This window comes from Eptesicus fuscus, chromosome 23 (assembly GCF_027574615.1).
Source record: "Eptesicus fuscus isolate TK198812 chromosome 23, DD_ASM_mEF_20220401, whole genome shotgun sequence".
Lineage (NCBI taxonomy): Eukaryota > Metazoa > Chordata > Mammalia > Chiroptera > Vespertilionidae > Eptesicus > Eptesicus fuscus.
Genome location: NC_072495.1, coordinates 14,076,782 through 14,092,923, shown reverse-complemented (window position 1 = coordinate 14,092,923; position 16,142 = coordinate 14,076,782). Strand labels below are relative to the sequence as shown.

The 16,142-nt window shown below is 38.1% G+C and overlaps 1 protein-coding gene across 1 annotated transcript in view; it reads right to left on the bottom strand.

Annotated features, from left to right (window-relative positions):
- Positions 1-16,142, bottom strand: part of CCDC15 (coiled-coil domain containing 15) — a 56,159-nt gene that overhangs the window by 34,933 nt on the left and 5,084 nt on the right. The window contains exons 4-7 of the mRNA XM_054712722.1: positions 13,489-13,677; positions 7,729-7,842; positions 1,772-1,894; positions 761-1,549 (exon numbers count right to left, since the gene is read on the bottom strand). Coding sequence (XP_054568697.1) covers positions 761-1,549; positions 1,772-1,894; positions 7,729-7,842; positions 13,489-13,677 — 1,215 coding nt within the window. The remainder of the gene's footprint in view (positions 1-760; positions 1,550-1,771; positions 1,895-7,728; positions 7,843-13,488; positions 13,678-16,142) is intronic.

Below are 16,142 nucleotides of genomic sequence, written 5' to 3'. Positions count from 1 at the left end.
TTGTTCAGTTAGAAAGACATGTTTACCAATAGTACTTTAGGCTATAGTGAGAATTCTGGAGTTCTCTGAGGTCAGAGAATAACTGGACATCTTATGGAATAAAACAAAACACTATACTCTATTCCACATTAGCCCAGCCACACCCCTAAGTAATTCCTGTTAATCCCTTACTTCTTCCTTTTGGTCTAAGGATCTCTAGTAGAGGGCTGGCCTTGGAACCTGGTAAAAGATACTATTGGACACTTGTGGGCCACTCCTTCACCCATCTTTAGCTGTGAAAGCAGATTATGACTGCCAGAAATAGTTTCCCTAATAAAGATTTTATTTAAAGTAAATTTTCCAGCCCTAGCTGGTTTGGCTGAGTGGGTAGAGCATTGGCCTGGGGATTGTAGGGTCCCAGATTTGATTCCGGTCAAGGGCACATGTCCGGGTTGTGGGCTTCTGTGGGGGGGCATGCAGGAGGCAGCTAACTGATGATTCTTTCTCATCATTGATATCTCTCTCTCTCTCTCTCTCTGAAATCAATAAAAATATGTTATAAAAAAAAAAAAAAAAAGTAAATTGTCCAGACAAGGGTAACATGCTGCTGATATTACTTTAAGACTTAATGAGAACTCCAGAGCTTTTAGAAATCAACCAGGATATTGTCTTTCCCAACTATGAATCTCCAAATCAGTTGTAATCTAGTCCCTGCAAATCCCACTCCAAACCTTAAGTATCGTGTTTTTTCTTGTTTTATCTCCTTCCCCCTCTATTTTACCTGATATCTGGGTAGGAAATCCTGGTCCTGAGATTTGCATAGAGTATTCTGTTCTTTGGAGAAAATACGCTGATCTTTGGTGAGAACACAGTGCTCTCTGGGTAGAAAATGCTGGTGTTGACATTTGAGTAGGCTATTCTGGTCTTTAGCAACAATATGCTCGTCTTTGAGTATAAAATGCTGGTCTGGATATTTGGGTATAAAATCCTGGTCCTGATATTTAGGTTGAATATCCTGGTCTTTGGGGAAAACATGCTGATCTTTGCATAGAAAATGTTGGTCCTGATATTTGGGTTGAATATCCTGGTCTTTGGGGAAAACATGCTGATCTCTGCGTAGAAAATGTTGGTCCTGACATTTGAGTGGAATATTCTGGTCATTGGGTAGAATGCTCTGGTCTTTTGGTAGAAAAGCCTGATTTGGGGATAAAAAATCCTGGACTTCCAACATATTTCCATCTTCTGGTTCAATATTCTGGGCTTCCAGCATCAGACCCTGAGATTCTATCTTAACAACATGGACTTTACGTTCAATTGCCTGAGCTTTGGACTCAACAACTTGGTCTTCCATAGCTTGGCCTGCCAGCTCAAAAGCCTGGGAATGTGGCTCAATATTCTGGGCTTCCAGCTCAACACTCTGCACTCCTGTCAGATCACCCTGGGTCTCCACCAGGTTACCTGGGGCTTCTGAAAGATAATCCTGGGTTTCTGGCAGAATATCCTGAAGATGTAACTTATTTAGCTGTTCCTCTTCTATTACAGCATATAATGTATTTTTGAATTGTGCTTTCTAAAAGTGAACATAAACATCAAATATAGGTTTTACAGAGACTCTTAAAATAACCTTAAAAGGATATGGTAGTCAAACAAATTATTAGAAATGTGAAATTATTGTCTTTGCACCACATAACCTAAATCTACAATCCCAAGCCAATACAACAGTACTGGCATCCCTAGTCTAAGTCATATTAGTTTAATTTCCATTATACTAACTCCTTTCACTCTGCTTTACCTGAACTCTGCTGAACTCTTTGTTCTTCTCTTCAGAAGAGAAACCCTGTTGGTTCTGCCGGAACAATTTTTCTCTCCCTTTCTTGTCTATCGTAATCGATGAAGATTCCTCAGAGTCAGGTTCCTAAAGAACACACAAACAAAAATGAAAAAATTATGAATATATAAAAATTTTAAAAACCCACCTATTACAGGTGGAAACAATGTGACTGTAATAACAACCTAGGCTTTACCACACTACTACTATAATTTTAGTAGGTCGGTATAGTCAAATATTACAAAAACAGGACATTACAAAAGAAGTGCAAAAATGTACATTCAAAACTATAAAACATTGTTGAAATGAATTAAAGAAGATCTAAATAAATAGAAAGATCTCATCTTCATGGATCTCCAAAGACGTCAATAAACTCTTACATTTACAGTCAACTAATTTTCAAGAAATGTCAAGACAATGAAATAGAGAAAGAATAATTTTTCCACAAATGGTGTTGGGACAAGTAGATATCCATATACAAAAGAATTAAGTTAGAATACTTCCTTACACCATATATAAAAGTTAACTCACAATGAATAATAGATCTAAATGTAATAGCTAAGACTATAAAATTATTAGAAGAGCACATAGGAGGAAATATTCATGACCTCAGATTAAGCAATGGCTTGTTCGATACCACACCAAAAGCACAAGCAACAACAACAACAACAAAAACTAGATCAATTGGACACCAAAATTAAAAATTTTGTGCTGCAAATGATAGCATTAAAAAAGTGAAATGACCCCAACTCACAGAATGGGAGAAAATACTTGCAAATCATGTATCTGATTTGTATCGAGGATATATAAAGAACTCTTACAACTTAATAATAAGACAAATAACCCAATTAAAAAATGGTATCATGGAAACCAAGATGGCGGCAAAGGTAAACTCCTAAACTGCTGCCTCGCACAACAATTTCAAAACTACAACTAAAAGACAAAACCTCTATCACCCAAAACCACAGGAAAGCTGGCTGAGTGGAAGTTCTACAACTAGAAGGAAAGAGAAAAGAGGACAAGCGCTGAAAAGCTGAGGTATGGAGGCATGAGAATCGAGCTGGTGGCGGGCGACTGGGCGCGCTGCTTTTTTTCAACCCGAAGGGAAACAAGCTCCCGATTACTCTGAAATCCAGTTTCTGGGGAGACGCGGGGGACCCAGACACCTACGGGAAGAAGCTGGACTGTCGGCCATCAGGTCGGAAAGTGAGGGTGACTTTCTTGCAGAGGCACGCCCAGCAATCATTGTTTACTGTGCTGGAGCGTGGGACGCGGGGACTTGGAAACGCGGAAAGGCAGAGAAGGCAGACTAGCAGCCATCGCCCTAGCCTAGTGATGCCCTGAGACCCCGCCCCGCACAATCTACAAACACACCCAAACTCTGTGCAGAGGCTTTTGCATATAAATGGCCTGCCCTGTCGAAGCTTAACCAAATAAACTGCAGCTCCAGTCAGACAGCTCCAAAACCTCCAAATCCCAAGCAAAGAGGAGAAAACTGTAGTTCTTGCTGTTGCTCCTGCTGGGTGGCCTCAGACAGTAGCTGACCTGCACCCCATTGGAGATCTAGAAACTAGTGTATCTAGTGGTCTGTGTGAGACAACACCAGATTTCAACTACTCTCATAAGGGACACATTCAAGAGGCAGACTCAGTGAGCACCAAAGCCCCACTGGAACAAGTCCTGCCCCATAAACATGTCTCCACCACAGCAATTCTTCCGTTATAGACACAGTGGGTCCTTACAGCCAATTGGCCTGTAGGTCAATTCCTCCCAGTGACACCAACAACAATCAAGACTTAACTACAACAGCCTAAACCAGTTTGGCTCAGTGGATAGAGCGTCGGCCTGCGGACTCAAGGGTCCTAGGTTCGATTCCGGTCAAGGGCATGTACCTTGGTTGCGGGCACATCCCCAGTAGGAAGTGTGCAAGAGGCAGCTGATCGATGTTTCTCTCTCATCGATGTTTCTAACTCTCTATCCCTCTCTCTTCCTCTTTGTAAAAAATCAATAAAAAAATATAAAAAAGACTTAACTACAACAAGGCTGTACACACAGTCCACAAAGGGGTACACCAAAAGTGTCCACCTCAGGTAACTGGGAGGCTGACCCATTGAACCATATAGGACACCTAAGCACACAAAGCCACCCTACCAACTCAGGGAAGCAGTGAAAATGAGGAGACAAGGAAACAGATCACAAATGAAAGAAATGGAGAAGAACAAACAACTGGATATAGAATTCAAAACCACGGTTATAAGGTTTTTCAAGAATTTCCTAGAAAAGGCCGATAAATTTAAGGAGACCCTTGAGGATATGAAAAAGGACCAACTAGAAATTAAACATACACTGACTGAAATAAAAAATATTATACAGAGACCCAACAGCAGACTAAAGGAACACAAGAATCAAGTCAAAGATTTAGAATACAAAGAGGCAAAGGACACTCCTCCAGAGAAGCAAGAAGAGAAGAGAATCCAGAAAGTTGAAGATAGTGTAAGGAGCTTCTGGGACAACTTCAAGCGTACCAACATCAGAATTATGGGGGTGCCAGAAGAAGAGAAAGAGCAAGATACTGAAAAACTATTTGAAGAAATAATGACAGAAAACTTCCCCCACCTGGCGAAAGAAATAAGACTTAAAAGTTCAGGAAACTCACAGAACCCCAAACAAAAGGAATCCAAACAGGACCACACCAAGACACATCATAATTAAAATGGCAAGGGCAAAAGACAAAGAGAGAATCTTACAAGCAGCAAGAAAAAAACAGTTAGTTACCTACAAGGGAGCACCCATATGATTTTCAGCTGATTTCTCAACAGAAACTATTCAGGCCAGACAGGAATGGCAAGAAATATTCAAAATGATGAATAGCAAGAACCTACAACCAAGATTACTATACCGAGCAAAGTTATCATTCAGAATTGAAGGGCAGATAAAGAGCTTCACAGATAAGAAAAAGCTAAGGGAGTTCATCACCACCAAACCAGTATTATATGAAATGCTGAAAGGTATTCTTTAAGAAGAGGAAGAAGAAAAAAGTAAAGATAAAAATTATGAACAACAAATACATATCTATCAACAAGTGAAACTAAAAGTCAAGTGAATTAAAAATCTGAGGAACAGAATAAACTGGTGAATATAATAGAATCAGAGGCATAGAATGGGAGTGGATTGATAATTCTCAGGGGGAAAGAAGTGTCTGTGTGGGGGGGTATGGGAAGAGACTGGACAAAAATCGTACACCTATGGATGAGGAGAGTGGGGGGGAGGTAAGGACAGAGGGTGGGGTGGGACCCGGGTGGAGGGGAGCTATGGGAGGGGGGAGAAACAATTATAATAATCTGAACAATAAAGATTTATTAAAAATTTTTTTAAAATATATTTTATTGATTTTTTACAGAGAGGAAGAGAGAGGGATAGAGAGTTAGAAACATCGATGATAGAGAGACATCGATCAGCTGCCTCTTGCACAACCCCTACTGGGGATGTGCACGCAACCAAGGTACATGCCCCTGACTGGAATCGAACCTGGGACCTTTCAGTCCGCAGGCTGAGGCTCTATCCACTGAGCCAAACCAGTTTCGGCAAAGATTTATTAAATTTTAAAAAATGGTATCACACTGGCATTTTCTCCACAAGAAATACATAAATGGGCAATAAACTCATAAAATGATGCCAGTAACAATTTCAGAAAGCTTATGATTTTTGTCTTGGTGATCTGACAGCAAGCAAGCAAGTATATCTTCTGCTTAAAGCTCCAGATCTGGAACAACAGTAACAACCAGACAGGTTCTAATATCAATAAAAATAAATCTAACATGGAAATGAAACCAGAATTCAAATAGACTATAGATGGTTCTCCTTTCTGACTGGAAGATTCCCACTTCAGATAACTGAGAAGGTAGAAAACTTCAGATCTGAGGGAAAGACTACATACTTGAAATAAGTGATAAGAAAAACTTCACAAATTTCTTATTCACTCTCAATTATATGGAGTAGATTTGTTTCTGATGTTACACCTGAAAAATACACATGAATTCTTTGAAATCAAGCAGCCAGCCTGAATTAATTACCATCATCATCATCATCATAATAATGTATTACACTTAAATGGCATCTTTGACGTATACAACTGGCTTATCTAAGGATGTTAACTCAGGCTTAATCCTCCTTCCCTCTACTGGATAATTATTTCAGTCAGACCTGTGAACAGTACTCTTTGTAGGGAAAAACAATTGAGCAGTTTGAATATGTTCCACACAATATAAAATACCAATCTCTAGCATCAAATAACCCCTTTTCTCTGGTTTATTAGAATGTGTCCAATCGCCTCTTTCTAACAGTACCCTGGAGTCAATCCAAATCTAGGGTAGGTATGAAAATTGTCAAGATACCAAGCCACTGAGAAGAATTTAGTACAAAAGAAACTCTCCCTTGAGTCTCAATAAGGCAAGCTCTTTAGGAAAAGGTAACCAGTATGAATGCAACTAGAAGAATGCCATATATGGATACACACCACTGCCCACTTGTATTTTGATATTTAACTATAAATTTCTTAACACTGGAGAGGGAGACATTATAGTTTAGTATTCTACCATCTGCAAACATATAAGTGACAAGTATTTTTGGACTGTTGAGATACTTAAGAAAAAAATACTAAAATAAAATATATATGTATAATCTAGGAAAATATAAAAGAATACTAATTAGGAAGCAAAACTAAGAAAGAACTAAATAAAACAGAGTCTATGGTAGAAAAAAAAAAAAAAAGGAAAAAGCCTAATGGTCCATTTTTCTAGATGCTGCCTACCAAAACTTGAAAATCCCAAAATTAGGTAAACAAAGGAAAGTACACACATCCAAATATGTGAACACTGAAATAAGTAGGTACCAAAACAGTGTTATTTTACAGGTAAAGCCTTAAATATCCTTTTCAGTCTAGCTCCACATTTGGGTTCCAATTATTCACTCTTTTTTTTTTTTTATATATATTTTATTGATTTTTTACAGAGAGGAAGGGAGAGGGATAGAGAGTCAGAAACATCGATGACAGAGAAACATCGATCAGCTGCCTCCTGCACACCCCCACTGGGGATGTGCCCGCAACCAAGGTACATGCCCTTGACCGGAATCGAACCCGGGACCCTTCAGTCCACAGGCCGACGCTCTATCCACTGAGTCAAACCGGTTTCGGCCAATTATTCACTCTTATGTTATCTGTTGAATCAAAGCAATTTCTTTCTTTTTAAAAAATAACGGTATTTTTTCCTAATTAGAAAGCAAAATATATACATTATAGAATAATTTTTAAGTAAAGAAAACCAAGAGAAGAAAATATAATAACCTGTAATACAACTACTCAGAAATTATCAGTATTAACTTCTTGATCCACTTCTTTCTAGGCTTTTGTCTATGCACATAGCATTCTCTCCCCATCTCTTTATTTTACTTTTTTTTTTTCATAGCACTTACTGTTTGAAATTATATTCTATATAGGATATAATAGATATCTCTTTATTATATGCCTCCCCACAGCACAGAAGCTCCTTGAGGGATCTTTGTCCATCTTTTCACATGCTTATAACACAATGTCTTGGCATTTATAGATGTCCATAAATATTTGTTGAATGGTTTTTTAAAATTGAGATTATATTGTATATAATTTTGTATCCTACTTTTTTCACTAAACTTTATCTCACAGACACTTTCCCTTGTCTTCAGATGTTCTTTGAAATCATGATTTTTTTAGAATGGCTATATATAGATGTATCATAATTTTTTAACCATTCCCTGCTATTGGATACTTAAGGTTATTTCCAATTATTTTACAGTTGTAAATAATGTTGAAATTAGATATAAATAAATATTTATCTGTATTCTTACCTCTATTTTAAAAAATAATTTATTAGAAATTAATTTACCTGATGGGTGGAAAAGCTTTTCCTTGTATCATGTGGAAATACTGCTGCATATTTTTGACTCATAGTTTTAAAGGATGCCAGCTGGTGACGTGCCTGTTTCATTGTTTTCTTAAGCTGTCAGGGAAAGGGGGGAAAAAGCAAACAAAGGTCTTAATACCAAATTCACTAAAGTGTTCCAACAAGAACACAGGCCCCTATTATTAAGAAATGCGAGACCTGAGACAAGAGGATTACTTATAAAGGAGACTGTGACCTGTTGATAGTGTTTTTACATTATTTTTACTAAGAGACTGCATTTCATAACTTGCTTTAGTGCTCAAATTTTTTAAATAAGGTTATGTTTTATACTATGTACACAAAAATATCAGAATCTAAAAGTTTGAATTACACTAGAAATTATTGAACAGACTTATTACCTTCTGGTCCTTGCATGCCTAATTACCTTTTATCACTCCTTGCTAGATGTCTCTAATTACTAGTCCTCCCAAAATCCTTTTCCTATTTACATGAACACTTCTTCACCCCTACTTTTGAAGACCGTAGCTATTTAAAGTATTTTCTCATATTTAAAAAAAAAAAAAAAGCCGAAGTCAGTTTAGCTCAGTGGATAGAGCGTCGGCCTGCGGACTGAAGGGTCCCGGGTTCGATTCCGGTCAAGGGCATGTACATTGGTTGTGGGCACATCCCCGGTGGGGGGTGTGTGGGAGGCAGCTGGTTGATGTTTCTCTCTCATCGATGTTTCTAGCTCTCTATCCCTCTCCCTTCCTCTCTGTAAGAAATCAATAAAATATATTTAAATAAATAAATAAATAAAGTATTTTCTCAAATCTCCTTTCTTCCATGAAGCCTTCCTAAATTACCCGAGGACACAAACTCAAACATCTCAACAGAACCAATTAGTTTTAAGTACTCTAAGTAACAGCTGATAATGAGTATTAATACCAAATATGTTGACTTTGTGTTCATTCCTAATCTCTGCCTAGTAATTTCAGTAAGTACCTATTTTTAATTCTTTTTCAGAGAAGCACAGCCTACTTTATATTTCACAAATCTGTATTAAAGGAAAATACAGAAATTAACAAAGTACCTTTTATTTAGGCTAAGCATGATATATCATATGGAAGAAAAGCATATCCCTGTGGCACGCAGTGAAATTATGGCAAAACAGGGACCAGTTCTAACCCAACCAGTAAAAGTTTAATGAGATTAGTTCTCCCTTGAAGGGAAATCATGACTCTAATTTATAGATATCTATCTATATAAAACCCTAATATGCATATTGACTGAATGGCGGAACGACCAGTTGCTATGATGCGCATTGACCACCAGGGGGCAGATGCTCAATGCAGGAGCTGCCCCCAGCCCGCAGGCCCCAACCAGCTACAGCAGTGGAGGGCGGGACCGGCGAGCAGATGGCGCCAGGCCAGCCAAGGCCAGTGCGAGTGAAGGCCCGGCGATCGCCCCGCCAGTCGCCCCACAGAGGGAGGCGACTGGGGGCAGTGGCGGGGGTGGGGCTGGTGAGTGGGCGGTGCCAGCCCAGCCAAAGTGGGTGCGAGCAGGGCCCCGATTACCCTGCCGGTCACCCCACAGATTGGCCCTGATTGCCAGCCAGGCCTAGGGACTCTACCTATGCACGAATTTCATGCACCAGGCCTCTAGTAAATAATACTGTTGTGATTTTTACTAATAGTGAAGTAGGGATAAAAAACACGCTCACAACCAGCCCTGTTTCCTTACAGCACATATCACCTCTGTTTTGTTCTTGCTTCTAGAATGTCTATAACTCTAACCAGAGAAATCTGCTTGAAACATCAATCTTTATTCTACTAGGAGGGAGATTTCTACATTTGGTTAGCACAGAGTGGCTAAAGGGATCACAATGGTTACTTAAAATGCAAAAAGAGGTATATGTGCAGTTGAGGTTATAAAAAATACAAAGCCATGAATATGTCTCCTTTTAAAAATTTTTTTAAATTGATTTTATGAGAAGGAAGGGAGAGAGATAGAGAGATAGAAGCATCGATGAGAAAGAAACATCGATCGTCTACCTCTGCATGTCCCCCTGGGAATCGAGCCTGAAACCCAGGCATGTGCCCTGACCAGAAATTGAACTGACAACCCCTTGGTTCATGGGTTGATGATCAGCCACTGAGTCACACCAGCCGGCGAATATGCCTCCTTTTACTCATTGCCAAGTAGGATGCATGTTATTGCCTTGCACAATGTAACGTATTTAAATGAGGATACATAATTTTCATTTCCCATCTAGTTTAAAACTCTATTAGTGTCACAGATTGATTTTAGTCCCATACGCAGGAATTTCAACTGGCCCAGCAGTTGGAATATATATTATATTCATTCTTTTTTTCTGTCATTATCTAAACCCTTCATCAAACCTCAACCTAAAGGCCCTTTCAATGACCTGCTATGAGGACTGAACAATGGCTACCCAAAGATATCTGGTCCTAATACCTGAAACTTTTAAATGTTTCTTTATAAGGAAAATGTGCCTTTGCTGATGTGTTTAAGTTAAAGATCTTGAGATGAGGAAATAACACTGGATTATCCAGATGGGCCCTAAATGCTATCACACATCCTATGTAATAAAGAGCTAATATGCTAATGGTCATGACACCCTCATGCCATAACGTCCATTCAGCAGGAGGCTGCATGTGTGGTGGGACAGAGCTGCCACGTTGCTCTGGAGACCGGGTGGAAGCAGGGTGGTGCCTGGAGGAGGCGGGACCATCCTGTGGCAGGGAGGGCAGGGGTGAGAGCCCGTAGTGCCCCCTCACCAGTCCTTTGCCACCCACTGCTCACACTCAGCACACCTGCTGCCCACCTGCCAGGGGAAGGAGTGCAGCGCGGGTGCCACCAGGAAGCGGCGCTTGAAACTCCGCAGCAGGCATGAGGCTTCCACACTCTCCTCCAGCGCCAGGACGGGGCGGAGGAGGCAGGATCAGCCCGAGGCAACTCAAGGGACTAAGAGTGGGGCTTGAAGCGGCCAGAGAAGGCCAGAGGGGTTAGGGGCGGGGCCAGGCACACTCGAGCTCTGGGTGGAGAGGTTAGGGTGTCAAGGCTGGGAGGTGGGCGGGGCCACGCAATTTCACACGCTGGGTCACTAGTATCCTTATAGGAGGTAGAGGAAGATTTGACCCATAGAAGAGAAGGTGATGTGAAGACAGAGGCAGAGATTGGTATGATGTGGCCACAAGCAAAGGAATGCCAGCAGACATCAAAAGCTAGTAGAGTCAAGGAATGTAAAAATCCAAAAAGAGAAAAATGATAGCTATAATAAAAAACTTGATGTGTTCTTAGAGATCACCCTGGTATTTTATCTTCTATAACTTGAGAGTATAAAACTAGGCCCAAAGAGTAAAAATTATAGATTTTTACTCAATATATTGAAAAAATATTTGTAATTATTTCAAACCTTCTAAAATCTAAAAAGTGAGTTGATCAACAGTGACAATGTTGTAGGAGAAATTAGAGGGCCATATGTATACTTGAAACATTATAAAAAGAATTCCTTAGGGAGAAAAAGGTTAGACTAGATAATGTCTTTTCTTCTCTAACACTTAATGTAAAATGTAAATAAATTCAAATATATTAGAAAGTTCAAACACATATAGAAGTAGACAGAATACTATAACTCTTGGCCAATCTTGTTTTATTTATAACCCCCTACTTCACCTCACCCTTACATTATTTTGAAATACACCCCAGATGTCAAACTATTTCATCCTTAAATCATAAGAAAATTGAAAAGGACACTTACATTCAGAAAGAGAATTACATCCATTATTTACTCAACCAGTTCTAGATAAACTAAAGGCGGCTGTGCTTGAACAGTCTCATTGTCTAGCTCTTAGTGACATCTAGTGGATTAAAACTGCAACAGAAACAGTATCTATTGTCATGGTATGGTGTGGACAAAAGTTTATAGGCTTAAAGTAGTTTTCAGCGGTCGCCAACCTTTTGGACCTCACGTACCACCAGTGGTCCACGGACTACTGGTTGGTGACCGCTGGTTTAAATCACTGAACATTGAGTAGTTCATCTTTTAAGAAAAAAAGTATTATAAAAACTTTTGAAATTTTTGAAACATTTAAGGCTTCTCATAACTTGATTTCCTTCTACCTAACCTCATTTTCTGTTTTCTCCTCTATAAACTAGCATTAGGAAGGTTCTATCACTTACTCCCAAATATATCAAGCTTAATACATATTCCAGACTTTTAACTGTCCCTCCTATCTCAAAATTCTCTTGAATTTACCAATTCAACTCAGCTTAACAATTCAAAATATATCGCTCAGTTCCACCTCTTCCAGGAATTCTTCCCTAACTATTCCTTTGGAATTTAAATTATTTTTTAACTGCCAAAACACAACTTTATCACCAAATATAGCAAGTATCTCTATTTTAATGTCTACTAAATTGGGGTCTATTAGCTTTGTATGTCTACATGTAAATATAAACCCACAAAGGGTCCTATTTCACATTTTATAGGTATCCCTACAATGTTGAACAAACAGTTCATCTGGTGGACCGATCTATTAGCCCACCAGATGAAATAAAATCTTTACTTCAGTGGGATTTATAGCTACAAGAGCCATAAAAGCAAGGACTGTGTCTGTCTTAATCAATATTCTATCCCTTTTACTGTATGCAGTGCCTGGCTCAATAAATATTTGCTCAACAAATTATTCATAATCTTATAAAAGAAAACAAAAATGATTATAAAAATGATGAGTACAAACCAAACAAAGAAAAACTGTAGTTTTGGATAAAGAAAAAAATGTTTTTAAGTATTTCAACATAACATGTGCTTATAAAGCTTTCCCTATTTATACTAATAACACAATTGGATTTGCTTCATACTGTGACCAAACAGGTTAGCAGTTACACAACTTTTATTTTCACAAAAACATCATTTTCCACATTTTGCTTTCCTCTCACTATCCCTAGGAATACAATTTTTAAGTGCTAATATGAAGAAGAATTCCCACAGCAGACTTGAAATATATGATATCAACTGGACAAAAGCTCAGGCATACTATGAATAGAGTTGACTGATGGCATCAAGTGATTCAAGTGAATGAATCTACTGATGGTGGTTAATTTTGAAATATCAGGTATATAAAATGAATCACTAAACAAAAGTTACAGTTTAAAAAAACCCCTGAATGTGTTGAGACTTTCCTATATTATTATTTGACTTTTAGAACTATTTATTATGAGAATCAGATTAAACGACCAAAAAAATGAACAAACAAAATCCCCCATATATATAGTAACCTTTTTGCAACAGAGGTTAGAATCACCTGTCCATATGCTACAAACTGAGAGAGATGGAGGAAAGGAGAGAGTAAAAAACATTGATTTGGTGTTCTACTTATTTATGCATTCATTGATTGATTCTTGTATGTGCTCTACTGGGGATCAAACCCACAACATTGGCGTATTAGGATGATGCTCTAACCAACTGAGCTACCTGGCCCAAGCTCTTCCTAATAACTTTTGAACTTTAACACTTTGGCACCTTATATAACATGATTCTAAATTGTCTTACCAAAAATAAATATGATATTTTTAAACATATATTAAAATAAACATCATCCCACTATTTCCCACTTTAAAAAGATTTTTAAAAAGGTGAGAAAATGTGAAGTTGAATGTGATACCTCCTCATCTCTACTTCATATCCTAATATGTCATACATCTAAAAAAAATGTAGATATAAAATAAATATGTACTTACAGCCAGGGCATGTTGTAATAATTGATTCTGATTCTCTCTATCTTCTATTCCATCATCAAGCTTCTGGGAAGGAGATAACCAAGCACTTCCAATAGCAGCATTCAAATTCTTTGGAAAAACACTTGTTCTTTTAGAAGTTAAGTGTCCTAGATCTGAAGGCAGCATAGCTACAGTATCTTCTTCTTCTGCCTACACAAAGGAAGAAAGAGTGACATGATTCTAGTGAGATTCCACCCCAACCAATACAATCAAATGTCTATAAGCTGCTCAAAAGATTTAAAATTGGTTCCAGAGGGAGGTAGCAGAAATCTGGCAAAAACACATTTACCAGGTACTTACTTATGTGCTAATAATTTACATTATCTCATCTAATTATGTGCTAATAATTTACATTATCTCATCTAATTCTCACAACAGTCTTATGAGACAAGTATTATATCCCCACTTTATAGGTGAAGAAACTACAGTCCAGAGAAATTGTCATTAGCCCAAAGTTCACATTGCTAATAAAAAAGCATAAGCCAGGTGAGCATCATGAGAAGTGAGAAGATCCCTTTGCATATCCCCTTACATCTACAGCAAGTTAAACATCTATACCATCATATACCATGATCAACTGGGATTCATTCCAGGGGTGCAAGGATAGTTCAACAGCTGCAAATTAATCAATGTGATATACCACATTAACAAAATGAAGGATAAAAATCACGTAATTCCTTTTTATGAAGATGGCGCAGAAAGCTAAGAAGGAAGCCCTGCCCCTCCCAAAGTCGAAGCCAAAGCAAAGGCTTTGGAGGCAAAGAAAGCAGTGTTGAAAGGTGTCCACAGCCACAGAAAAAAGATCCGCACGTCACCCACCTTCCGACAGACAAAGACACTAAGGCTCCGGAGGCAGCCTAAATATCCTCGGAAGAGTGCACTCAGGAGAAACAAGTTTGACCACTATGCCATCATCAAATTCTCCTGACTACGGAGTTAGCCATGAAGAAGATAGAAGACAATAATACACTTGTGTTCATTGTGGATGTCTAGGCCAATAAGCACTAAATCAAACAGGCTGTGAAGAAGCTCTATGACATTGATGTGGCCAAGGTCAACACCCTGATCAGGCGTGATGGAGAGAAGAAGGCATATGTTCGACGGGCTCCTGACTATGATGCTTTGGGTGTTGCCAATAAAATTGGGATTATCTTAACTGAGTCCAGCTGCCTAATTCTAAATATATTTTTTTAAAAATCATGTAATTATCTCAAGAGATGTAGAAAAAGCATTTGACAAGTTATAACATACACTTACGATAAAAAAGAAAAAAACACTTAAAAAAATGAGTATAGGAAGGAAGTACCTCAACATAATAAAGGCCAATAAGATAAACCCACAGTCAAAATCATACTCAATGATGAAAAGCTGAAAGCTCTTCCTCTAAGATTAGGAACAGACAAGATACCCACCTTACCTATTATTCAACATAGTACTAGAAGTCCTAGCCAGAGCAATAAGGCAAGAAAAAAATTAAAGGCATCCAAATTCAAAGGAAAGAAAGTTGTCACTAATTGCAATGACATGAATACATATATCGAAAACCCTAAATAAAGACTACACTATCTACTATAAATATAAACAAATCACACTCCTCAACTTCAAACTATACTACAGAGCTGTAGTAACCAAAAAGATATAGAATTGGCAGAAAAACAGGTATACAGACCAATGGAACAGAATTGAGAGCCCCAAAATAAACCTATATATGCAACTAATTTACAACAAAGGAGCCAAAAACATACAATGGATAAAGGAAAGCCTTTTCAATAAACAGTGCTGGGAAAACTGGACAGCCATATCCAAAAGAATGAAACTAGACCACTATCTTACATCATACACAAAAATTACTTAAATTTGAATAAAGACTTGAACCTAAGACCCGAAACAACAAAATACATAGAAAATAAATTAAGTTCCCAGACATTGGTCTCAGAGATGTTTTGTGGGGTTTTTTTTTGTGTTTATTTTTTGTGTGAATTTGACTCCAAAAGCAAGGAAAACAAAAGCGAAATAAACAATTGGGGCTACAGCTAACTAAATAGCTCCTGCACAGCAAAAGAAATCATCAGCAAAACAAAAAGGCAACCCACCAAATGGAAAAGATATTCACAAATGACATGTCCGATAAGGGGTTAATATCTGAAAAATATAAAGAACTCATAAAACTCAATTAACAACAACAAAAATCGGATTAAAAAATGGGCAGAGGATCTGAACAGACATTTCCCCAAGGAAGACATACAGATGGCCAACAGAGATGAAAATATGTTCAACATCACTAGTTATTAGAGAAATGCTAATCAAAACCACAATGAGATACCACCTCAAACCTGCTAGAATGGCTATTTTAAAAAAGACAAAAAATAGTAAGTGTTGGAGAAGATATGGAGAAAAGAGACTGTTGGTGGGAACGTAAATTGGTGCAGCTACTATGGAAAACAGTATGGAGATTCCTTTAAAAAATTAAGAATAGAACTACCATATGACCCAGCAATTCCTCTTCTGGGTATTTACATGAAAAATATAAAAACACTAATTCAAAAAATATATGTATCCCTATGTTTACTACAGCATTATTTACAATAGCCAAGACATGGAAACAACCTAAGTGT